General features: G+C 38.3%; 3 protein-coding genes across 6 annotated transcripts; 2 read left to right on the plus strand and 1 right to left on the minus strand.

Moving 5' to 3' along the window:
* The first annotated feature begins 134 nt into the window (after positions 1 to 134).
* Positions 135 to 5690, plus strand: dennd6b (DENN/MADD domain containing 6B). Of its 3 annotated transcripts, none has more exons than XM_069145453.1 (19): positions 135 to 411; positions 1253 to 1291; positions 1402 to 1444; positions 1521 to 1630; positions 1791 to 1895; positions 2043 to 2091; positions 2186 to 2265; positions 2722 to 2784; positions 2857 to 3035; positions 3133 to 3228; positions 3303 to 3397; positions 3870 to 3935; positions 4054 to 4118; positions 4214 to 4303; positions 4642 to 4695; positions 4776 to 4885; positions 4963 to 5065; positions 5145 to 5219; positions 5439 to 5690. In XM_069145453.1, exons 1-19 carry the CDS (start codon positions 265 to 267, stop codon positions 5565 to 5567), a joined length of 1698 nt encoding a protein of 565 aa, XP_069001554.1. In that variant the 5' UTR covers positions 135 to 264; the 3' UTR covers positions 5568 to 5690. The 3 variants fall into 3 exon arrangements, with proteins under 3 accessions (XP_069001554.1, XP_069001552.1, XP_069001553.1); XM_069145451.1 differs by having other exon boundaries at positions 137 to 411; positions 1986 to 2091; XM_069145452.1 differs by having other exon boundaries at positions 139 to 411; positions 1815 to 1895; positions 1986 to 2091.
* Positions 5691 to 5890: 200 nt separating this feature from the next.
* Positions 5891 to 9550, minus strand: gcc1 (GRIP and coiled-coil domain containing 1). Of its 2 annotated transcripts, none has more exons than XM_069145449.1 (4): positions 9385 to 9550; positions 8535 to 9014; positions 7785 to 8468; positions 5891 to 7646 (listed from the first exon to the last, which is right to left on the minus strand). In XM_069145449.1, the coding sequence occupies exons 2-4, from the start codon at positions 8907 to 8909 to the stop codon at positions 6417 to 6419; spliced, it is 2289 nt and encodes a 762-aa protein (XP_069001550.1). In that variant the 5' UTR covers positions 8910 to 9014; positions 9385 to 9550; the 3' UTR covers positions 5891 to 6416. The 2 variants fall into 2 exon arrangements, with proteins under 2 accessions (XP_069001550.1, XP_069001551.1); XM_069145450.1 differs by having other exon boundaries at positions 7806 to 8468; positions 9385 to 9546.
* Positions 9551 to 10002: 452 nt separating this feature from the next.
* LOC138195787 (ADP-ribosylation factor 4) lies at positions 10003 to 23828 on the plus strand. The gene is made up of 6 exons (XM_069145454.1): positions 10003 to 10228; positions 21668 to 21748; positions 22151 to 22260; positions 22682 to 22753; positions 22902 to 23027; positions 23217 to 23828. The coding sequence occupies exons 1-6, from the start codon at positions 10162 to 10164 to the stop codon at positions 23301 to 23303; spliced, it is 543 nt and encodes a 180-aa protein (XP_069001555.1). The 5' UTR covers positions 10003 to 10161; the 3' UTR covers positions 23304 to 23828.
* The last annotated feature ends 177 nt before the right edge of the window (positions 23829 to 24005 follow it).

A 24005-nucleotide genomic window follows, 5' to 3' on the forward strand; every position in this document is an offset into this window, starting at 1 on the left:
CAACAAATAAATACATCCGAGTAAGGAAAACAAAGTTCAGATGTATTTCATAGCAGTTAATGCTGCACGTTTTGCTGTTATTGTAGAACCCGGTAGAACCCGGTAGAACCCGGTGGATCCGGTCGCTCTGTGTTTGGCTCCAGCTGCCTGCAGTTCCGCGGCCCTCCAGCAGGGGGCTCCCCGTGACTCTCCGTCTGCACCGGTACATCTGATGGAGGACCGAAGGATGAGCCACGGAGGAGTCGGTGCTCTGACCCGGTCGTGATGAACCCGTTCGACGGTTCTGGTTCTCCCCAACACGTGGAGGCGGCGGACGGCGGGGACAGCCGGTGCCCGTGGGCCCGCTTCTCCTCCTGGCTGGAGTGCGCGTGTGTCGTTACCTTCGACCTGGAACTCGGACAAGCCATCGAGGTATGGCGTTAGCTTAGCATCGTTAGCATCGGTTATCAATGGGTCCATCGATCAGACGATCGGAACACGATGAGAGGAGGCGGAGCTTTAATGAACTCCTTCAGCCGAAAACAACGATACCTGCTGGGCTTCATTGTCCACCAAACTCCACAAGAAAAAACACAATTCTTCGCTTCATTCTTCCCTGAAGACAAAATGGACCTTTCAAAATAAGTTTAGTCAAACTGAGACTGAACTGAAAGTCTCATATTGAGTTCGGCGTTCATCACGTCACCAAACAACGTTCATTCATTTAAAACATGAGCAGCTCCCACGTGACGGTGGGAATAAACAAAAGGTGAATCCGGTCCGACAAACTTTTAATTTGAAGGACAGGTGATGATGACCTCTGCGCATCAGAGTTGGTCACAGGTATGAAGAGACGTTTCAGGACTTGGTCACTTTAAATGAGCAGAATTGTGGGAGAGGTTCGACTGCAGGTAACCTGCACCAAACCCCATTCATCAAACTGACAATTAACCTTCAAGCTTCTTGCTGCTGATCAGATAATAATGGAACTCGTTTGCCGGCGTTCCTGTTGTGTTGAGATGAAGATCTGTGAGCCGATGAGAACAGCTGATCCTCAGGAGTCGAGTCACGTATGAAGTGTCGTGTCACAATTTGGTTACAGTGCTAAGTGCGTTAAATTAGCATGATTTTGAATAGACTTTGGTTGAGGCGTTGATCTATGAGGCGAAGCAGCTGCTGCATGTGTGAAGTGACATTTCACTGTTAGATAGACATTAAAACTGCAGGATTTTGAATGGACCTTGGTGTAAGTTGTTTCTTTTTTTGTTTTCAGCTGGTTTATCCTCAGGATGTGAAACTCACTGAGAAAGAAGTAAATTTCTATAAACACATCTCCACTTTTTGTTATTGATTAATATTCAGCATGATTACAGATTTATTGTATATATTATATTAAAACTGTTTATTGTGATTTTCTGACAGAAAACCAGCATCTGCTACCTGTCCTTTCCCGACTCGTACTCAGGTAAACACTGACAACACTGAATCATACTGCACAGGTCATAGGTCACAGGTCACATGAGCTGTGTGTAATTTCCCAGGATGTCTCGGGGACACTCAGTTCAGCTTCCGGTTACGTCAGTCGGTCGGTCGCAGAGCTTCGAAGTACAGAGACGACATTTACAACCGAGACGCTCCCGTCACCCTGCAGGTGAGACCAAACACCTGCAGACCGGGCTGTAATGAGCACTTTGACCTGATGGTGGCAGCGCTCTCACTGTTTCAGACGCCTGAACGTTTCTCTGTAAAACAGGAAGTATAACCAGGTGTGACTGGCCCCGCCCCTCCCAGGTGTTTCTATTAACCTCCAGTTTTCTGTCCGGTTGTCTCCTCAGAGAGAAATGGCTCATTTCTTCGGTTACGTCTATTTCAGACAAGTGAAGGACGTCTCTGTGAAGAGAGGCTACTTCCAAAAGGTCAGTGTCACCTGGTCACACACCTCCTCACACACCCCCTCACACACAGAGTCACACGCAAAGTCACGTGGTCATGTGACTGTGTTTCAGTCGCTGGTGTTGGTGTCCAGGTTACCGTACACTCACCTGTTCCACTCGCTGCTGCAGATCATCGCTCCCGAGTTCTTTGAGAAGCTGGAGCCCTGCCTCGAAGCAGGTGATGATGTCATGCTTACATCATAACAACTAACCTATCAGAACAAGTTTTCATGACGTTAATTGTAACATTCTTCCTCTGCTCGATCTTACAGTATGTAATGAGATCGACCAATGGCCTTCACCCGCACCTGGACAGACCCTCAACCTGCCTGTGGTGGGCGTCGTCTTACAGGTAAGGGTTGAAAAGGGGTTACCAACGACGGTTTCCGGTGTGTCTCTGGTGTCTCTGGTGTGTTTCAGGTGTGTCTCTGGTGTTTCAGGTGTGTTTCAGGTGTGTTTCAGGTGTGTCTCTGGTGTTTCCGGTGTGTCTCTGGTGTGTCTGGTGTTTCAGGTGTGTCTCTGGTGTGTCTGGTGTTTCAGGTGTGTCTCTGGTGTTTCAGGTGTGTTTCAGGTGTGTCTCTGGTGTGTTTCAGGTGTGTCTCTGGTGTTTCAGGTGTGTCTCTGGTGTGTCTGGTGTTTCAGGTGCGTCTCTGGTGTTTCAGGTGTGTCTCTGGTGTGTTTCATGTGTGTCTCTGGTGTGTCTCTGGTGTGTTTCAGGTGTCTCTGGTGTGTCTCTGGTGTTTCAGGTGTGTCTCTGGTGTGTTTCAGGTGTGTCTCTGGTGTTTCAGGTGTGTCTCTGGTGTTTCAGGTGAGGATTCCTTCACAGACGGACAAACCAGGAGGAAGTCCAGACAGACAAACGACTAAAGAGGTCAGTTCTGCTCTGGGCTGTAGTTCTTCGTTCACTTCGGGTTCTGTTGCTAATAAAGTTTTCTGTCCTCAGAACCTGCTTCCGGCTCCGACTCTGCTGCCGACCATCCACGAACTGGACCTGTTCAGGTGTTTCCAGTCGGTCCTGATCCACCTGCAGATGCTCTGGGAGCTGACGCTGCTCGGCGAGCCGATGGTCATCATGGCACCGTCTCCCACCGTCTCTTCGGAAACCGTGTTGGCTCTCATCAGGTAACCGGGCGGTCCCGTGTTCCGACGTCCCGGCTTAATGACACCAATGGGAACGCAGGGTGGTTGCCGTGGTAACATTGTCTGCGTCCACCCTCAGCTCCATCAGTCCTCTGAAGTTCTGCTGCGACTTCCGTCCGTATTTTACCATCCATGACAGCGAGTTCAAAGAGTACACCACCAGGACCCAGGCCCCGTAAGTCCTGAGCGCGCACACACACACACACACACACACACACACAAACGTCTCTTCTTCTTATTCTCCTTCAGACCAAACGTGGTCCTTGGAGTCACCAACCCGTTCTTCATCAAGACCTTCCAGAACTGGCCTCACATCGTGAGACTGGGAGAGATCAGGATGGCAGGTAGACCTCTTCACTCCTCCTCTTTCTCGTCCTCTTGGTCTTCATCCACCTGCAGCAGCACGTTCACTCTGGCGGTCTGTGGCGGTCTTTGACTGTTTGTGACGGTCTGTGATGGTTTCTGAGTGTCTTTGGCGGTCTATGATGGTCTCTGAGTGTCTGTGACGGTCTGAGAGGGTCTCTGACTGTGTCTGGCGGTGTGTGACGTCTCTGCCGGTCTGTGACGATCTAGGACGGTTTCTGGCGGTCCCTGACGGTCTGTGACGATCTAGGACGGTCTCTGGCGGTCCCTGAGAGTCTGTGACTGTCCCTGAGAGTCTGTGACTGTCCCTGACGGTCTGTGACGATCTAGGACGGTCTCTGACAGTCTCTGCTGGTCTCTGACGGTCTCGGAGGGTCTCTGGCGGTCTGATGTCAGTCTCTGGTGGTCTCTAATGGTCCCTGACGGTCTGTGACGGTCTCTGTTGTCTTCCAGGTGATTTACCAAAACAGGTGAAGGTGAAGAAACTGTCCAAACTGAAAACACTCGACACCAAACCAGGTAACAGTCTGTCAGGTGTAACAACACATCATCTATTACACGTGTGTGTCTGTGTGCAGGTAAATAATGTGTGTGTGTGTGTGTGTGTGTGTGTGTGTGTGTGTGTGCGCGTGCGCAGGGATCTACACTTCCTACAAGACATTTCTACACAAAGACAAGATTCTCATTAAGAGGCTGCTGAAGGTAAACAAATGTCCTCATTAACTCGAACGTCCTCGTTAACTCATTAACTCATTAACTCGTTAACTTGTTAAGGTTCCACCTGTTTCTGTCTGCAGGGGATCCAGAGGAAGAGACCTTCGGAGGCCCAGAGCGCCATCTTGAGGAGACACCTGTTGGAGCTCACGCAGAGCTTCATCATCCCTCTGGTGAGGGACCAGCCAATCAGCTCGCAGGAACACAACAGGTGTACTGAGAAAATCTGCAGGTGTCATCAAACGTTTATTCCGCTCCCGACTTACGGAGACGGCAGCTTGAACCTCAGAGGACGATCCGTATGGACATCACCTGAGTCTGGTTCGCTCCTTGTCATCAGTTACGCTTATTGTCAGTTACATTGGTCCTCGTTAGCTATAGCCACACCTGCAGCTGTTTTTTAATTTTTTTTATAAAGTGATGATGTAATGATGACTCATCCAGTTTGTCCAATCACAGAGCAGGAACCCCGACGTGACGCGTCCACTGAGCCCTGTTTCTTGTCTGTCAGGAGCGGTACATGGTGAGCCTGATGCCGCTGCAGAGGTCTGTGACGCCCTGGAAGGTAAACAGGAAGTGGCTCATTGGTGATGAGGTCATGGTGATGTCATCAGTTTTCGTACGTCATGTGTCTTTTGTGTTCAGACTCCTCCTCAGATTCGTCCCTTCAGTCAGGACGAGTTCATGTCCACTCTGGACCACACCGGCCCTCAGCTCACCTCGCTGCTCAAAGGTGATTGGATGGGACTGTACAGGTGAGTCACGCAGGTGTGTGTCCATCGTCTGACTTCCTGTCCAGGAAGTGTTGTTCACCTGTCCGTCTCATTTTCAGGAAGTTCTTCAGGTCTCCGAACTTCGATGGTTGGTATCGACATCGACACAAAGAGATGACGCAGAAACTGGAGAGTCTTCACCTGGAGGTCATCTGTGACGCTGTGAGTACCTCACCTGGTCCTCAGGTGTCAGTACCTCACCTGGTCACCAGCCAGTCATCTCATCCTCATGTCTCTCCAGGACCTGCTCGGTTGGACCAAAGACAAATCTGAGGTGGAAATCGTGGACCTGATTCTGAAGCTCAGAGAGAAACTTGTGAGTTTTGGGGGAAAATTGGGGAGTTGGGGGTGGAGGGTCCTGGTCCTGGTCTCGGCTCCGGTCCCGTTCTTAGTCCTGGTCCTGGTCGTGGTCCCGGTCCTGGTTCTGGTCCAGGTCCTGTTCCTGGTCCTGGGGTTCAGATGGTCAGACCTGGTCTTCTTGTGGTTCCAGTGGTTTTTATTTGCAGTGTCTGACCTCTGACCTCTGTGTCTGCAGGTCCGAGCTCGGCGGCAGCAGCTGCAGCTCAGAGACGGAGTTCTGGACAAACTGGACTCTTTTATAAACTCAGTCATCGGATCGCTGCAGGGAGACCTGCAGTCTGTCCTGAACACACACACACACTGATACACACACAAAGACATACACACACACACACACACACAAAGACACACACAGACACGCACACTGATACACACTAACTATTTATTTATTGTGAAGTTTTTCTGAATAAAGTTTCAGTCGACTTTCTGACGTCTTCGTGTCGTTAAATCTGAGAATCGAAAGTTGATTTATCAGTGATTGTTGACTTCAACTTCCTTTTTCAAATATTGAGTTCATTTTATTTTTTTATGTTCTTTCAGCTTTTTGTTTCTAATATTGGATTTAAATGTCGCGTTTGAATCTAACGTTTAAATCTGAGCCCTTTATTTAATAAAGAAGTGAAACGGTTCTGTAAAGTCTGTTTTATTAATGATGATGAATCGTTACAATCACAGCTGACTGCAGCTCCAATAATCAATAATCATTGATTAATCGTCTTGTCGGATTGTTACGAAGAAAAAAAGAACCAGAAAATATTTTAATTTAAAAAATAAACATGTTAAAGATCTGAAGAAGTTGTTAAAGTCTCAGTGATTCTGGGTTCAGCCAACACAAAGTTCAAAGGTCACATCAGCAAACTCGAAACTAGTCCTCACATCCAGGTACTGTTCTTCAGGTGTTCCTCCTCCACCAGGTGTTCCTCCTCCACCAGGTGTTCCTCCTCCAACAGGTGTTCCTCCTCCACCAGGTGTTCCTCCTCCAACAGGTGTTCTTTCTCCACCAGGTGTTCCTCCTCCACCACCTGTTCCTCCTCCACCACCTGTTCCACCTACACTAGGTGTTCCTCCTCCACCAGATGTTCTTTCTCCACCAAGTGTTCCTCCTCCACCAGGTGTTCCTCCTTCACCACCTGTTCCTCCTCCACCAGGTGTTCTACCTCCACCAGGTGTTCTGCCGCCTCATGACATCGTGTTTCTCCTGGGCGCTGAAGTGGAGGATGGTGAGGACGGCGCTGAGCGTCTGCAGCCGGCCGCTGGCGTCCTGCAGCGTGAGGAACCTGTAGATGACGTTCTTCAGGTACTCCATGTTGGCGCCCTCTCGGCTCTGGTCCCGGACCAGTTTGTCGAGACGTCCCCGCAGCGCCGCCGCCTCCTCGTCGTGCCGGTCTCCGTCGGCGACCAGCCGGGCCTGCAGCTGGTGGACGTCCTCCTCCAGCCGGTTCTTCTGCCGCCGCAGACCGCCCACCTCCACCTCGCGGCGCGCCAGCTGCTCGGCGTACAGTAGCAGCGTGGATTCGGTGGGCGTGGCTTGCCGCAGGGCCTGGCTGATGATGTCGCCCTCGCTCTCGGGGCCCGCCTCCTGGGCGTCGCTGGCCGTACCGTCGGCTTTGTGGCCGTGCGCGGCGGCCCGTAGCCGCTCCAGCTCGCGGTCCTTATCGTCCAGCAGCGCCATGGTCCTCTCTCTCTGCTTGTGAAGCTCCGCCTCCAGGCGCAGCAGCTCATCGCGGTGCAGCGCCTCCGTCCGCTCCGCTTCCTGTCTGTGGACCTGCTGCAGCGCCGCCGCCTGCTGCTGCCGCTCCTCCAGTTGGTGGCGCTGGCGGGCGTCGGCCTCGTCGCTCTGGATGCGCAGGTTGATGTACTTCTCTCGCAGCTCGGCCAGCTGGTCGCGGACCTCCTCCAGCTCCTTGGCCTGGCAGCCATCTTTGGCGTTCTTGTTCTTCAGCACCACCTGCGCGCGCAGCTTGTAGCGCTCGAACTCGTCCTTCAGCTGCCGCAGCTCCTGCTGGTGGGCGGAGACTTTGCCCCCGCTTAGCTCCGCCTCCGCCAGGTCCTGGATGTTCTGGTCTGGGTTCCTCTGAGCCGCCAGCAGCAGCAGCTTCTTCACCTTCTGCAGCTTCTCCTTCAGCACGCCGACGTCCAGAGCCTCGTCCGGGCTGAGGTCAGAGGTCGCGCGGCCGCAGGCGGCGACGGTCAGCGTCTTGTTCTCCGTGTCCAGCTGGTGGATTCGGTCTCGCAGCCTCTGAGCCGTCTGATGGTCTCGCTGACGCGCCTTCTCGCAGGAACCCAGCAGCTCCGACAGCTCCGACACCCGCTGCTCCAGACCGGAGACACGAACCTCAGCGGCCTGAGCACGCTCACGGGCGCGTTGCTCCGCCTCACACACCTGCACACAGAACACACACCTGAACACACACCTGAACACACACCTGAACACCTGCAGCTCACCTGAACACCTGCAGCTCACCTGAACACCTGCAGCTCACCTGAACACCTGCAGCTCACCTGAACACCTGCAGCTCACCTGTACTGGTTCTGGTCTCACCTTCCTGGTCTCGATGTGGATCTGGTTCTGGAAGTGGTTCTTCAGTTCCTTCAGGTCCCGCTGCAGCTCGTCCACTCTGGGATCCGGTTTCTTCTGGTCCGCCTCTGTGGCCTGCAGCCTCCTCCTCAGCTCGTCTCTCTCCTCTCTCACCTGGTTGAGGTGAGCCACAGACTCCGCCCCCCGGTCTACGGCCTGTGATGTCACGAGGAGGGCGGAGCTGGCGTCGTGCAGGCGCAGCTCGGCGTCCTGTCGCATGTCTCTCTCCTGCTGCAAGATCCTCTGCAGCTCGCGCAGCTGCTGGACGTGGTCTCCCTGCTCCTGCTCCCGCTCGTGCTGCTGCGTGATTATGCGGGCGCGACTCTCGGCCAACTGCTGTTGCAGAGCGTGGAGCTCCGCCTCCTGCTGCATCGTCACGGCAACCAGCCGGTCCTGCAGCTCCTCCACCTCCAGTTTCAGCTGCCGTTTGTCGGCTTGGAAGCTCGCCTCCATCCGGGACTTCTCCTGAGTCACAGTGGCCAGCGCGCTGGTGAGCGTGCTCAGTTGGCTCTTCAGCTGGGTGACTCGGCGGTCCGCCTCCAAGCTGGGAGAGGGCGTGGCCTGCTGCTGCTCCGCCCCCGAGCTGCTGCTCTCGGAGCCTCCGGCGCCAGTCTCAGTCCTCGCCGTCTGCAGAACGAACAACGTTAACGACCGGCGCAACGAAACCGTGAGCTCGATGACGTGTCAACGTACCGTGGAACTGGACCGACCCGGTTCTCCCTGGTCCTCCTCGCTCTGGTCCCCCCTGCTGGTCTCGGTGGGCGTGTCCACAGACGGCACCGTGTCCAAGCTGTCCTCGCTGTGCAGCGAGCAGCCGTCCTCTGGGAGGTCCGGCACGGCGCCGGCGGTCTCCCGTCTCTGCGGGTTCAGGTCCAGGTCCGGGGTCACCGTCAGAACCTTCAGACTGGACTCCAGAGCCTCCTTCTCCTTTAGCAGACTCTTGTAGGCCCGGACCACGTCCTTGAATCGAGTCTGGTACTGGACCAGCTGCTTCTTCTGGGACTCGATGGTGTCCAGCAGGTCCTTCCTGCCGGGCCCGCTTCCAAAACTCATCCCAAACTTCTCCATGACTCCTCTGGTCCACCTGGGTCCACCTGAGTCCACCTCGGTCCACCTGGGTCAGATCAGAATCGGTTCATCCTCAAGCTGGACTCAGACTGGGTTTGTGAGGTTCTGAAAGGAAACAGACTTCATCAAACCACTGAAGGATCAATAATTAAGATCCAGAACCGATCAGAGCAACTATTCTGATATTTATTGATTATTTATTGATATAAAATATGAAGTAACTTTAAATATGATCAGTTTATTGATTTATTGACAGAGCGTTTAAAGGATGAATTGATGATTAATCAATCAATCAGAAACAAACAGACCTCATAGGTCCAGTAATTAATCATGAATGTGAAGATGCGATCAGAACTTATTGATCCGTTCAGGTTCCGTCACATTTAAACGTGTTAAAAATGTTTTTACGGTCTGAAGCAGCTCGAACTTCTGATCGAGCATCTCCGTTATTGATCCGGTTCGGTCCGGTTCTTACCTGATTATCAACGGCGTCACACAAACTGCAGATTTCAATCCAACACCAGAATTCATCTGAACCCGCTCGGTGTCGAACCGGTCCTCAAAAACCTTGCGAACACTTTCACCTGTCAACAGCCGCCATGTTGGATCGAACCGGAACTGGACGAGCAGGAGGAGGCGGGAAGTTAATGCTGCGTTCCAAGATATCAGGGAAAATACAACATTATATTTGATTAGTCTCCTTTACTGACAAATAATTCATAAAATAATTGAAAAGTAGTTTAAATAGAGACAACAAACAAACAATACGAGAGGAACAAACATTGTATTAGTCGCATGGTTTTTATTTTTACTGTTGTTTCTGAAAACTAATAATAAAGACAAGAAACCTGTTGATACATTTATTATTTATATTATTATTATTATTATTATTATTATTATTATAAAAACAAGATGTATTGTTTTTCACCACACTGACGGTGAGACGATCAGACCCGCTTACCCCCACACAATACACTTTACATGTTGGTGCCACACTAAAAACATCTGTCTTTCCGGCAGACCTTGAATGCAGCATTCGTGTTGGCTGTTAATAAAGTTTTTTCAAAGTAGTGACGTCATTTATTCCGCGTTGGCCTGGACGTGGCACCGAGGCGGAGCTGCACCCTCAGTCCGCCGTTCTCCGCTCGCTCTCCGGCTCCAATCCGCAGCTGCTCCCGGACCCACCGGCTGACGTTCTGCCCCGTCAGGTTCTAGTCCTCCCGCCGCCGAACCGGGACCGTTAGTCTGAAACATGGGTCTGACGATCTCGTCTCTGTTCTCCAAGTTCTTCGGGAAGAAGCAGATGAGGATACTGATGGGTGAGCACCGGAGCTCGGCTAACGAGCCCCGAGCTAACCGGCCGGCCGCCGGTCACCGGCTCAAAACGCGCTCTGCACTCTGACTATTACATTCAGACCGACTCCCTGGACTCTAGTCTCGGTCCGAAAGTCTCGGTTTGTAAAAGTTTAGCTCCACATTTTACAGAATTTACAAGACATAGAGGCTAACGGAGCTAGCCACCGGATACTAACGGAAGGAGTCTGTTTAGACGGTTTAAACACAATAAAACTTTGTTCAAATAAAAATAAAACTTTGTTCAAATAAAATAAAACTGTTTGTTTAAATTAAGTAAAACTTTGTTTAAAATAAAATATAAACTGTATAAAAGGAACCTTCTGTTAAAGTCCAAGTGAAGCTGAAGCTTCTTCCAGTTTGTTGTGTTTAAATCCACTTTATTGAGTTTAAATCCAGTTTATTGAGTTTAAATCCACTTTATTGAGTTTGAGTTTAAATCTAGTTTATTGAGTTTGAGTTTAAATCCACTTTATTGAGTTTAAATCTAGTTTATTGAGCTTGAGTTTAAATCTAGTTTATTGAGTTTGAGTTTAAATCCAGTTTATTGAGTTTAAATCCACTTTATTGAGTTTAAATCCAGTTTATTGTATTTAAATCCACTTTATGGAGTTTAAATCCAGTTAATTGAGTTTGAGTTTAAATCTAGTTTATTGAGTTTGAGTTTAAATCTAATTTATTGAGTTTAAATCCAGTTTATTGAGTTTAAATCCACTTTATGGAGTTTAAATCCAGTTTTTTCAGTTTGAGTTAAAATCTAGTTTATTGAGTTTGAGTTTAAATCTAGTTTATTGAGTTTAAATCCAGTTTATTGAGTTTGAGTTTAAATCTAGTTTATTGAGTTTAAATCTGGTTTATTGAGTTTAAATCCAGTTTATTGTATTTAAATCCACTTTATTGAGTTTAAATCAAGTTTATTGTATTTAAATCCACTTTATTGAGTTTAAATCCAGTTTATTGAGTTTAAATCTAGTGTATTGAGTTTGAGTTTAAATCTAGTTTATTGAGTTTGAGTTTAAATCTAGTTCATTGAGTTTAAATCCAGTTTATTGTATTTAAATCCAGTTTATTGAGTTTACATCTAGTTTATTGAGTTTAAATCCAGTTTATTGTATTTAAATCCAGTTTATTGTTTTAAATCCAGTTTATTGAGTTTAAATCAAGTTTATTGAGTTTGAGTTAAAATCTAGTTTATTGAGTTTAAATCCACTTTATTGAGTTTAAATCCACTTTATTGAGTTTGAGTTTAAATCTAATTTATTGAGTTTAAATCCAGTTTATTGTATTTAAATCCACTTTATTGAGATTAAATCTAGTTTATTGAGTTTAAATCCAGTTTATTGTATTTAAATCCACTTTATTGAGTTTACATCTAGTTTATTGAGTTTAAATCCAGTTTATTGTATTTAAATCCACTTTATTGAGTTTAAATCCAGTTTATTGAGTTTAAATCCAGTTTATTGAGTTTGAGTTAAAATCCAGTTTATTGAGTTTGAGTTTAAATCTAGTTTATTGAGTTTAAATCCAGTTTATTGTATTTAAATCCAGTTTATTGAGTTTAAATCCACTTTATTGAGTTTAAATCTAGTTTATTGAGTTTAAATCCACTTTATTGTATTTAAATCCACTTTATTGAGTTTGAGTTTAAATCTAGTTTATTGAGTTTGAGTTTAAATCCAGTTTATTGAGTTTAAATCCACTTTATTGAGTTTAAATCCAGTTTATTGTATTTAAATCCACTTTATGGAGTTTAAATCCAGTTAATTGAGTTTGAGTTAAAATCTAGTTTATTGAGTTTGAGTTTAAATCTAGTTTATTGAGTTTAAATCCAGTTTATTGAGTTTGAGTTTAAATCTAGTTTATTGAGTTTAAATCTGGTTTATTGAGTTTAAATCCAGTTTATTGTATTTAAATCCACTTTATTGAGTTTAAATCAAGTTTATTGTATTTAAATCCAGTTTATTGAGTTTAAATCCAGTTTATTGAGTTTAAATCTAGTGTATTGAGTTTGAGTTTAAATCTAGTTTATTGAGTTTGAGTTTAAATCTAGTTCATTGAGTTTAAATCCAGTTTATTGTATTTAAATCCAGTTTATTGAGTTTACATCTAGTTTATTGAGTTTAAATCCAGTTTATTGTATTTAAATCCAGTTTATTGTATTTAAATCCAGTTTATTGAGTTTAAATCAAGTTTATTGAGTTTGAGTTAAAATCTAGTTTATTGAGTTTAAATCCACTTTATTGAGTTTAAATCCACTTTATTGAGTTTGAGTTTAAATCTAATTTATTGAGTTTAAATCCAGTTTATTGTATTTAAATCCACTTTATTGAGATTAAATCTAGTTTATTGAGTTTAAATCCAGTTTATTGTATTTAAATCCACTTTATTGAGTTTACATCTAGTTTATTGAGTTTAAATCCAGTTTATTGTATTTAAATCCACTTTATTGAGTTTAAATCCAGTTTATTGAGTTTAAATCCAGTTTATTGAGTTTGAGTTAAAATCCAGTTTATTGAGTTTGAGTTTAAATCTAGTTTATTGAGTTTAAATCCAGTTTATTGTATTTAAATCCAGTTTATTGAGTTTAAATCCACTTTATTGTATTTAAATCCACTTTATTGAGTTTAAATCCACTTTATTGAGTTTAAATCCAGTTTATTGAGTTTAAATCAAGTTTATTGTATTTAAATCCAGTTTATTGAGTTTAAATCCAGTTTATTGAGTTTAAATCTAGTGTATTGAGTTTGAGTTTAAATCTAGTTTATTGAGTTTGAGTTTAAATCTAGTTCATTGAGTTTAAATCCAGTTTATTGTATTTAAATCCAGTTTATTGAGTTTACATCTAGTTTATTGAGTTTAAATCCAGTTTATTGTATTTAAATCCAGTTTATTGTTTTAAATCCAGTTTATTGAGTTTAAATCAAGTTTATTGAGTTTGAGTTAAAATCTAGTTTATTGAGTTTAAATCCACTTTATTGAGTTTAAATCCACTTTATTGAGTTTGAGTTTAAATCTAATTTATTGAGTTTAAATCCAGTTTATTGTATTTAAATCCACTTTATTGAGATTAAATCTAGTTTATTGAGTTTAAATCCAGTTTATTGTATTTAAATCCACTTTATTGAGTTTACATCTAGTTTATTGAGTTTAAATCCAGTTTATTGTATTTAAATCCACTTTATTGAGTTTAAATCCAGTTTATTGAGTTTAAATCCAGTTTATTGAGTTTGAGTTAAAATCCAGTTTATTGAGTTTGAGTTTAAATCTAGTTTATTGAGTTTAAATCCAGTTTATTGTATTTAAATCCAGTTTATTGAGTTTAAATCCACTTTATTGAGTTTAAATCTAGTTTATTGAGTTTAAATCCACTTTATTGTATTTAAATCCACTTTATTGAGTTTGAGTTTAAATCTAGTTTATTGAGTTTGAGTTTAAATCCAGTTTATTGAGTTTAAATCCACTTTATTGAGTTTAAATCCAGTTTATTGTATTTAAATCCACTTTATGGAGTTTAAATCCAGTTAATTGAGTTTGAGTTAAAATCTAGTTTATTGAGTTTGAGTTTAAATCTAGTTTATTGAGTTTAAATCCAGTTTATTGAGTTTGAGTTTAAATCTAGTTTATTGAGTTTAAATCTGGTTTATTGAGTTTAAATCCAGTTTATTGTATTTAAATCCACTTTATTGAGTTTAAATCAAGTTTATTGTATTTAAATCCAGTTTATTGAGTTTAAATCTAGTGTATTGAGTTTGAGTTTAAATCTAGTTTATTGAGTTTGAGTTTAAATCTAGTTCATTGAGTTTAAATCCAGTTTATTGTATTTAAATCCAGTTTATTGAGTTTACATCTAGTTTATTGAGTTTAAATCCAGTTTATTGTATTTAAATCCAGTTTATTGTATTTAAATCCAGTTTATTGAGTTTAAATCAAGTTTATTGAGTTTGAGTTAAAATCTAGTTTATTGAGTTTAAATCCACTTTATTGAGTTTAAATCCAGTTTATTGTATTTAAATCCACTTTATTGAGATTAAATCTAGTTTATTGAGTTTAAATCCAGTTTATTGTATTTAAATCCACTTTATTGAGTTTACATCTAGTTTATTGAGTTTAAATCCAGTTTATTGTATTTAAATCCACTTTATTGAGTTTAAATCCAGTTTATTGAGTTTAAATCCAGTTTATTGAGTTTGAGTTAAAATCCAGTTTATTGAGTTTGAGTTTAAATCTAGTTTATTGAGTTTAAATCCAGTTTATTGTATTTAAATCCAGTTTATTGAGTTTAAATCCACTTTATTGAGTTTAAATCTAGTTTATTGAGTTTAAATCCACTTTATTGTATTTAAATCCACTTTATTGAGTTTAAATCCACTTTATTGAGTTTAAATCCAGTTTATTGAGTTTAAATCCACTTTATTGTATTTAAATCCATTTTATTGAGTTTAAATCCAGTTTATTGTATTTAAATCCACTTTATGGAGTTTAAATCCAGTTAATTGAGTTTGAGTTTAAATCTAGTTTATTGAGTTTGAGTTTAAATCTAATTTATTGAGTTTAAATCCAGTTTATTGAGTTTAAATCCACTTTATTGAGTTTAAATCCAGTTTATTGTATTTAAATCCACTTTATGGAGTTTAAATCCAGTTTTTTCAGTTTGAGTTAAAATCTAGTTTATTGAGTTTGAGTTTAAATCTAGTTTATTGAGTTTAAATCTGGTTTATTGAGTTTAAATCCAGTTTATTGTATTTTAAATCCACTTTATTGAGTTTAAATCAAGTTTATTGTATTTAAATCCAGTTTATTGAGTTTAAATCTAGTTTATTGAGTTTGAGTTTAAATCTAGTTCATTGAGTTTAAATCCAGTTTATTGTATTTAAATCCAGTTTATTGAGTTTACATCTAGTTTATTGAGTTTAAATCCAGTTTATTGTATTTAAATCCAGTTTATTGTATTTAAATCCAGTTTATTGAGTTTAAATCAAGTTTATTGAGTTTGAGTTAAAATCTAGTTTATTGAGTTTAAATCCACTTTATTGAGTTTAAATCCACTTTATTGAGTTTGAGTTTAAATCTAATTTATTGAGTTTAAATCCAGTTTATTGTATTTAAATCCACTTTATTGAGATTAAATCTAGTTTATTGAGTTTAAATCCAGTTTATTGTATTTAAATCCACTTTATTGAGTTTACATCTAGTTTATTGAGTTTAAATCCAGTTTATTGTATTTAAATCCACTTTATTGAGTTTAAATCCAGTTTATTGAGTTTAAATCCAGTTTATTGAGTTTGAGTTAAAATCCAGTTTATTGAGTTTGAGTTTAAATCTAGTTTATTGAGTTTAAATCCAGTTTATTGTATTTAAATCCAGTTTATTGAGTTTAAATCCACTTTATTGAGTTTAAATCTAGTTTATTGAGTTTAAATCCACTTTATTGTATTTAAATCCACTTTATTGAGTTTAAATCCACTTTATTGAGTTTAAATCCAGTTTATTGAGTTTAAATCCACTTTATTGTATTTAAATCCATTTTATTGAGTTTAAATCCAGTTTATTGTATTTAAATCCACTTTATGGAGTTTAAATCCAGTTAATTGAGTTTGAGTTTAAATCTAGTTTATTGAGTTTAAATCCAGTTTATTGTATTTAAATCCACTTTATTGAGTTTACATCTAGTTTATTGAGTTTAAATCCAGTTTATTGTATTTAAATCCACTTTATTGAGTTTAAATCCAGTTTATTGAGTTTAAATCCAGTTTATTGAGTTTGAGTTAAAATCCAGTTTATTGAGTTTGAGTTTAAATCTAGTTTATTGAGTTTAAATCCAGTTTATTGTATTTAAATCCAGTTTATTGAGTTTAAATCCACTTTATTGAGTTTAAATCTAGTTTATTGAGTTTAAATCCACTTTATTGAGTTTAAATCCAGTTTATTGAGTTTAAATCCACTTTATTGAGTTTAAATCCAGTTTATTGTATTTAAATCCACTTTATGGAGTTTAAATCCAGTTTTTTCAGTTTGAGTTAAAATCTAGTTTATTGAGTTTGAGTTTAAATCTAGTTTATTGAGTTTAAATCCAGTTTATTGTATTTAAATCCAGTTTATTGAGTTTAAATCCACTTTATTGAGTTTGAGTTTAAATCTAGTTTATTGAGTTTAAATCTGGTTTATTGAGTTTAAATCCAGTTTATTGTATTTAAATCCACTTTATTGAGTTTAAATCAAGTTTATTGTATTTAAATCCAGTTTATTGAGTTTAAATCCAGTTTATTGAGTTTAAATCCAGTTTATTGAGTTTAAATCTAGTGTATTGAGTTTGAGTTTAAATCTAGTTTATTGAGCTTGAGTTTAAATCTAGTTCATTGAGTTTAAATCCAGTTTATTGTATTTAAATCCAGTTTATTGAGTTTACATCTAGTTTATTGAGTTTAAATCCAGTTTATTGTATTTAAATCCAGTTTATTGTATTTAAATCCAGTTTATTGAGTTTAAATCAAGTTTATTGAGTTTGAGTTAAAATCTAGTTTATTGAGTTTAAATCCACTTTATTGAGTTTAAATCCACTTTATTGAGTTTGAGTTTAAATCTAATTTATTGAGTTTAAATCCAGTTTATTGTATTTAAATCCACTTTATTGAGATTAAATCTAGTTTATTGAGTTTAAATCCAGTTTATTGTATTTAAATCCACTTTATTGAGTTTACATCTAGTTTATTGAGTTTAAATCCAGTTTATTGTATTTAAATCCACTTTATTGAGTTTAAATCCAGTTTATTGAGTTTAAATCCAGTTTATTGAGTTTGAGTTAAAATCCAGTTTATTGAGTTTGAGTTTAAATCTAGTTTATTGAGTTTAAATCCAGTTTATTGTATTTAAATCCAGTTTATTGAGTTTAAATCCACTTTATTGAGTTTAAATCTAGTTTATTGAGTTTAAATCCACTTTATTGTATTTAAATCCACTTTATTGAGTTTAAATCCACTTTATTGAGTTTAAATCCAGTTTATTGAGTTTAAATCCACTTTATTGAGTTTAAATCCACTTTATTGTATTTAAATCCACTTTATTGAGTTTGAGTTTAAATCTAGTTTATTGAGTTTGAGTTTAAATCCACTTTATTGAGTTTAAATCCACTTTATTGAGTTTGAGTTTAAATCTAGTTTATTGAGTTTGAGTTTAAATCCACTTTATTGAGTTTAAATCTAGTTTATTGAGCTTGAGTTTAAATCTAGTTTATTGAGTTTGAGTTTAAATCCAGTTTATTGAGTTTAAATCCACTTTATTGAGTTTAAATCAAGTTTATTGTATTTAAATCCATTTTATTGAGTTTAAATCTAGTTTATTGAGTTTAAATCCAGTTTATTGTATTTAAATCCAGTTTATTGAGTTTAAATCCACTTTATTGAGTTTGAGTTTAAATCTAGTTTTTTGAGTTTAAATCTAATTTATTGAATTTAAATCCACTTTATTGAGTTTGAGTTTAAATCTAGTTTATTGAGTTTAAATCCACTTTATTGAGTTTAAATCAAGTTTATTGTATTTAAATCCATTTTATTGAGTTTAAATCCAGTTTATTGTATTTAAATCCAGTTTATTGAGTTTAAATCCACTTTATTAAGTTTAAATCTAATTTATTGAGTTTAAATCCACTTTATTGAGTTTGAGTTTAAATCTAGTTTATTGAGTTTAAATCTGGTTTATTGAGTTTAAATCCAGTTTATTGTATTTAAATCCACTTTATTGAGTTTAAATCAAGTTTATTGTATTTAAATCCAGTTTATTGAGTTTAAATCCAGTTTATTGAGTTTAAATCCAGTTTATTGAGTTTAAATCTAGTGTATTGAGTTTGAGTTTAAATCTAGTTTATTGAGTTTGAGTTTAAATCTAGTTCATTGAGTTTAAATCCAGTTTATTGTATTTAAATCCAGTTTATTGAGTTTACATCTAGTTTATTGAGTTTAAATCCAGTTTATTGTATTTAAATCCAGTTTATTGTATTTAAATCCAGTTTATTGAGTTTAAATCAAGTTTATTGAGTTTGAGTTAAAATCTAGTTTATTGAGTTTAAATCCACTTTATTGAGTTTAAATCCACTTTATTGAGTTTGAGTTTAAATCTAATTTATTGAGTTTAAATCCAGTTTATTGTATTTAAATCCACTTTATTGAGATTAAATCTAGTTTATTGAGTTTAAATCCAGTTTATTGTATTTAAATCCACTTTATTGAGTTTAAATCCAGTTTATTGAGTTTAAATCCAGTTTATTGAGTTTGAGTTAAAATCCAGTTTATTGAGTTTGAGTTTAAATCTAGTTTATTGAGTTTAAATCCAGTTTATTGTATTTAAATCCACTTTATTGAGATTAAATCTAGTTTATTGAGTTTAAATCCAGTTTATTGTATTTAAATCCACTTTATTGAGTTTAAATCCAGTTTATTGAGTTTAAATCCAGTTTATTGAGTTTGAGTTAAAATCCAGTTTATTGAGTTTGAGTTTAAATCTAGTTTATTGAGTTTAAATCCAGTTTATTGTATTTAAATCCAGTTTATTGAGTTTAAATCCACTTTATTGAGTTTAAATCTAGTTTATTGAGTTTAAATCCACTTTATTGTATTTAAATCCACTTTATTGAGTTTAAATCCACTTTATTGAGTTTAAATCCAGTTTATTGAGTTTAAATCCACTTTATTGTATTTAAATCCATTTTATTGAGTTTAAATCCAGTTTATTGTATTTAAATCCACTTTATTGAGTTTAAATCCACTTTATTGTATTTAAATCCACTTTATTGAGTTTGAGTTTAAATCTAGTTTATTGAGTTTGAGTTTAAATCCACTTTATTGAGTTTAAATCCACTTTATTGAGTTTGAGTTTAAATCTAGTTTATTGAGTTTGAGTTTAAATCCACTTTATTGAGTTTAAATCTAGTTTATTGAGCTTGAGTTTAAATCTAGTTTATTGAGTTTGAGTTTAAATCCAGTTTATTGAGTTTAAATCCACTTTATTGAGTTTAAATCCAGTTTATTGTATTTAAATCCACTTTATGGAGTTTAAATCCAGTTAATTGAGTTTGAGTTTAAATCTAGTTTATTGAGTTTGAGTTTAAATCTAATTTATTGAGTTTAAATCCAGTTTATTGTATTTAAATCCACTTTATTGAGTTTAAATCAAGTTTATTGTATTTAAATCCATTTTATTGAGTTTAAATCCAGTTTTTTCAGTTTGAGTTAAAATCTAGTTTATTGAGTTTGAGTTTAAATCTAGTTTATTGAGTTTAAATCCAGTTTATTGTATTTAAATCCAGTTTATTGAGTTTAAATCCACTTTATTGAGTTTGAGTTTAAATCTAGTTTTTTGAGTTTAAATCTAATTTATTGAATTTAAATCCACTTTATTGAGTTTGAGTTTAAATCTAGTTTATTGAGTTTAAATCCACTTTATTGAGTTTAAATCAAGTTTATTGTATTTAAATCCATTTTATTGAGTTTAAATCCAGTTTATTCAGTTTGAGTTTAAATCTAGTTTATTGAGTTTAAATCCACTTTATTAAGTTTAAATCTAATTTATTGAGTTTAAATCCACTTTATTGAGTTTGAGTTTAAATCTAGTTTATTGAGTTTAAATCTGGTTTATTGAGTTTAAATCCAGTTTATTGTATTTAAATCCACTTTATTGAGTTTAAATCAAGTTTATTGTATTTAAATCCAGTTTATTGAGTTTAAATCCAGTTTATTGAGTTTAAATCCAGTTTATTGAGTTTAAATCTAGTGTATTGAGTTTGAGTTTAAATCCACTTTATTGAGTTTAAATCCACTTTATTGAGTTTGAGTTTAAATCTAGTTTATTGAGTTTGAGTTTAAATCCACTTTATTGAGTTTAAATCTAGTTTATTGAGTGAGTTTAAATCCACTTTATTGAGTTTAAATCCAGTTTATTGTATTTAAATCCACTTTATGGAGTTTAAATCCAGTTAATTGAGTTTGAGTTTAAATCTAGTTTATTGAGTTTGAGTTTAAATCTAATTTATTGAGTTTAAATCCAGTTTATTGTATTTAAATCCACTTTATTGAGTTTACATCTAGTTTATTGAGTTTAAATCCAGTTTATTGAGTTTAAATCCAGTTTATTGAGTTTAAATCCAGTTTATTGAGTATAAATCTAGTGTATTGAGTTTGAGTTTAAATCTAGTTTATTGAGTTTGAGTTTAAATCTAGTTCATTGAGTTTAAATCCAGTTTATTGTATTTAAATCCAGTTTATTGAGTTTACATCTAGTTTATTGAGTTTAAATCCAGTTTATTGTATTTAAATCCAGTTTATTGTATTTAAATCCAGTTTATTGAGTTTAAATCAAGTTTATTGAGTTTGAGTTAAAATCTAGTTTATTGAGTTTAAATCCACTTTATTGAGTTTAAATCCACTTTATTGAGTTTGAGTTTAAATCTAATTTATTGAGTTTAAATCCAGTTTATTGTATTTAAATCCACTTTATTGAGTTTAAATCCACTTTATTGAGTTTAAATCCAGTTTATTGAGTTTGAGTTAAAATCCAGTTTATTGAGTTTAAATCCACTTTATTGTATTTAAATCCACTTTATTGAGTTTAAATCTAGTTTATTGAGTTTAAATCTAGTTTATTGAGTTTAAATACTGTTAATTGAGTGTGAGTTAAAAATCTTAATTTATTGAGTTTAAATCCACTTTATTGAGTTTAAATCTAGTTTATTGAGTTTAAATCTAGTTCATTGAGTTAAAATCCAGTTTATTGAGTTTGAGTTTAAATCCACTTTATTGAGTTTAAATACAGTTAATTGAGTGTGAGTTAAAAATCTTAATTTATTGAGTTTAAATCCAGTTTATTGTATTTAAATCCACTTTATTGAGTTTAAATCCAGTTTATTGTATTTAAATCCAGTTTATTGAGTTAAAATCCAGTTTATTGAGTTTGAGTTTAAATCCACTTTATTGAGTTTAAATCCACTTTATTGAGTTTGAGTTTAAATCTAGTTTATTAAGTTTGAGTTTAAATCCAGTTTATTGAGTTTGAGTTTAAATCCAGTTTATTGAGTTTAAATCTAGTTTATTGAGTTTAAATCCAGTTTATTGAGTTTAAATCCAGTTAATTGAGTGAGTTAAAATCTAATTTATTGAGTTTAAATCCACTTTATTGAGTTTAAATCCAGTTTATTGTATTTAAATCCAGTTTATTGAGTTTAAATCCAGTTTATTGAGTTTAAATCCAGTTTATTGAGTTAAAATCCAGTTTATTGAGTTTAAATCCAGTTTATTGTACTTAAATCCAGTTTATTGAGTTTAAATCCAGTTTATTGAGTTTGAGTTTGAATCCAGTTTATTGTGTTTAAATCCAGTTTATTGTGTTTAATTTCTCTGTGTGTTTCCTGTTTGTTTCAGTCGGTTTGGACGCGGCTGGAAAAACAACAATTCTGTACAAACTGAAGCTCGGAGAGATCGTCACCACCATCCCAACGATCGGTAAATACTCTGATGACGTGAAACTATTCTGAGGGAATCTAGTTTAGAGCAGGAAGTCACCATATTTGGACGACCTGGGGGAGGAGCTTACCGATAGCTTGAAAAACAGGTCTTCTTGAATCTTCTTTTCTAATGAATGAGGGATTATTTTCAGACGGACCTCCAGAAAACTAATAAGAAGGAGTGACTTTAGCTAACAACACCGAGATAACTGATGGACACATTTTATTCACTTTGGATTTGATGAGAGAAGTTGAATGGGAGTCTATGGAGCCGGAGGCTTTTTGGAGCCGACCTCTAGTGGCACTCGCTGGTATTGCAGCTGAAGACACTTCTGCCTGAAAGCGTGGTTCTGTTTTTGATCCAGTTTATGGTTCCAACTGAAACGTGTTTGTGTTCCAGGTTTCAACGTGGAGACGGTGGAGTACAAGAACATCTGCTTCACGGTCTGGGACGTCGGCGGCCAGGACAAGATCCGACCTCTGTGGAGACACTACTTCCAGAACACACAGGTACGGACCCAGAACCAGAACACACAGGTACGGACCCAGAACACGCAGGTACCGACCCAGAACCAGAACACACAGGTACGGACCCAGAACCAGAACACACAGGTACGGACCCAGAACCAGAACACGCAGGTACCGACCCAGAACCAGAACACACAGGTACGGACCCAGAACCAGAACACACAGGTACCGACCCAGAACACACAGGTACGGACCCAGAACCAGAACACGCAGGTACCGACCCAGAACCAGAACACACAGGTACTGGATTGATGGTGTTGTTCACATTGATCATATTGATCATATTGATGGTATTGATGTATTGATGGTATTGATGGTATTAATGGTATTGATGGTGTTGATGGTGTTGACGGTATTGATTGTATTAATGGTATTGATGGTATTGATGTATTGATCTGTGCAGGGTCTGATCTTCGTGGTGGACAGTAACGACAGAGAGAGAGTCGCTGAGTCAGCGGAGGAGCTTTCCAAGATGGTGAGTCTCGGTTGTTGATAAGTGATCACCAGCATTACCTCATCAACACCACCTGTTCACTGTTGCCCCGCCCACTCTGCCTCTGCTTGGATAAAACTGTCAGAAGTCATTGTCAGTGACATCATCGGTCATGTGACTCTCTCTGCAGATCCAGGAGGACGAGCTAAAGGAGGCAGTCCTTCTGGTGTTCGCCAACAAACAGGATCTTCCCAACGCCATGGGAGTCAGTGAACTCACCGACAAGCTGGGTCTGCACAGCCTACGCAGCAGAACTGTAAGAGACGGGGGGGGGGGGGGGGGGTTCTCTGTGTTCCAGTCATAGATCCCTGTCTCAAGCACCGCCCACATTCAACCATACCCAACAGGTGACAGAAGCTCACCTGGAGGTTCTGAAGGTTGTGATGAATGTGTGGTCAGGTGATCGTTTGGCCCCGCCCCTAACCTGCTGTGTTGTTGGTTTCAGTGGCATGTCCAGGCCACCTGTGCCACTCAGGGTACCGGTCTGTACGAGGGGCTGGATTGGCTGTCCAATGAGCTGTCAAAACGCTAGACCACCTGACAGGAAGGAGGAAGCAGGAGAATGATATCATCGACTGATGTCATCGACTGATGTCATCATGTACAAACCGAGGAGGAGCATTTCACAGGACTGTTTTTCTTGTTTTTTAAATTATAAATGTGTGTCTGTAGGAGGAAGTGATGTCATGGACTCTGAACTCACCTTGATTTCCCATCATCCTCTTCTTCTGTTCTTCCTGCAGGTGTTTGTTAGATCTGTGTTTTGTTTTTCTTTTAAGCTGCATGTTTTAACTCCGAATCATGTGACAGGATGTTGTGGAAGAGGAGGGGCGGGGCTTAACGCAGGTGACAGTTACCTGAGGGTCATGGTGCGGGGCTTACGACAGGTGACAGTTACCTCGGGTTCAGGGGGCGGGGTTTACGACAGGTGACAGTTACCTGGTCATGTGATGAGTCATTCCAGAGCTGAACCTGACGGCCTCGTCATTCCTTATTAATGTGAAGAAGAAACGGAGAGACAATGATGATGCAATAAAGATTGTTTTTTTTCTTCTCAGATGTTTTGGGTTTATTTGAAGTGTTTTGATGGCCTGGCTCCGCCCACCTGTCACTCACTTCTGTTTAGACTGAAGGACCAATCATGTCGTCAGCTGTACATCCGTCTCAGTCATCGACAAACCCTTTTAACTTTTTTTTTTTTCTGGTCATTTCACTGAACAAACGTTGCAGGAAC

This window comes from Embiotoca jacksoni, unplaced genomic scaffold (assembly GCF_022577435.1).
Source record: "Embiotoca jacksoni isolate LCO1_2020_lvr unplaced genomic scaffold, fEmbJac1.0.p SCAF_125, whole genome shotgun sequence".
Lineage (NCBI taxonomy): Eukaryota > Metazoa > Chordata > Actinopteri > Embiotocidae > Embiotoca > Embiotoca jacksoni.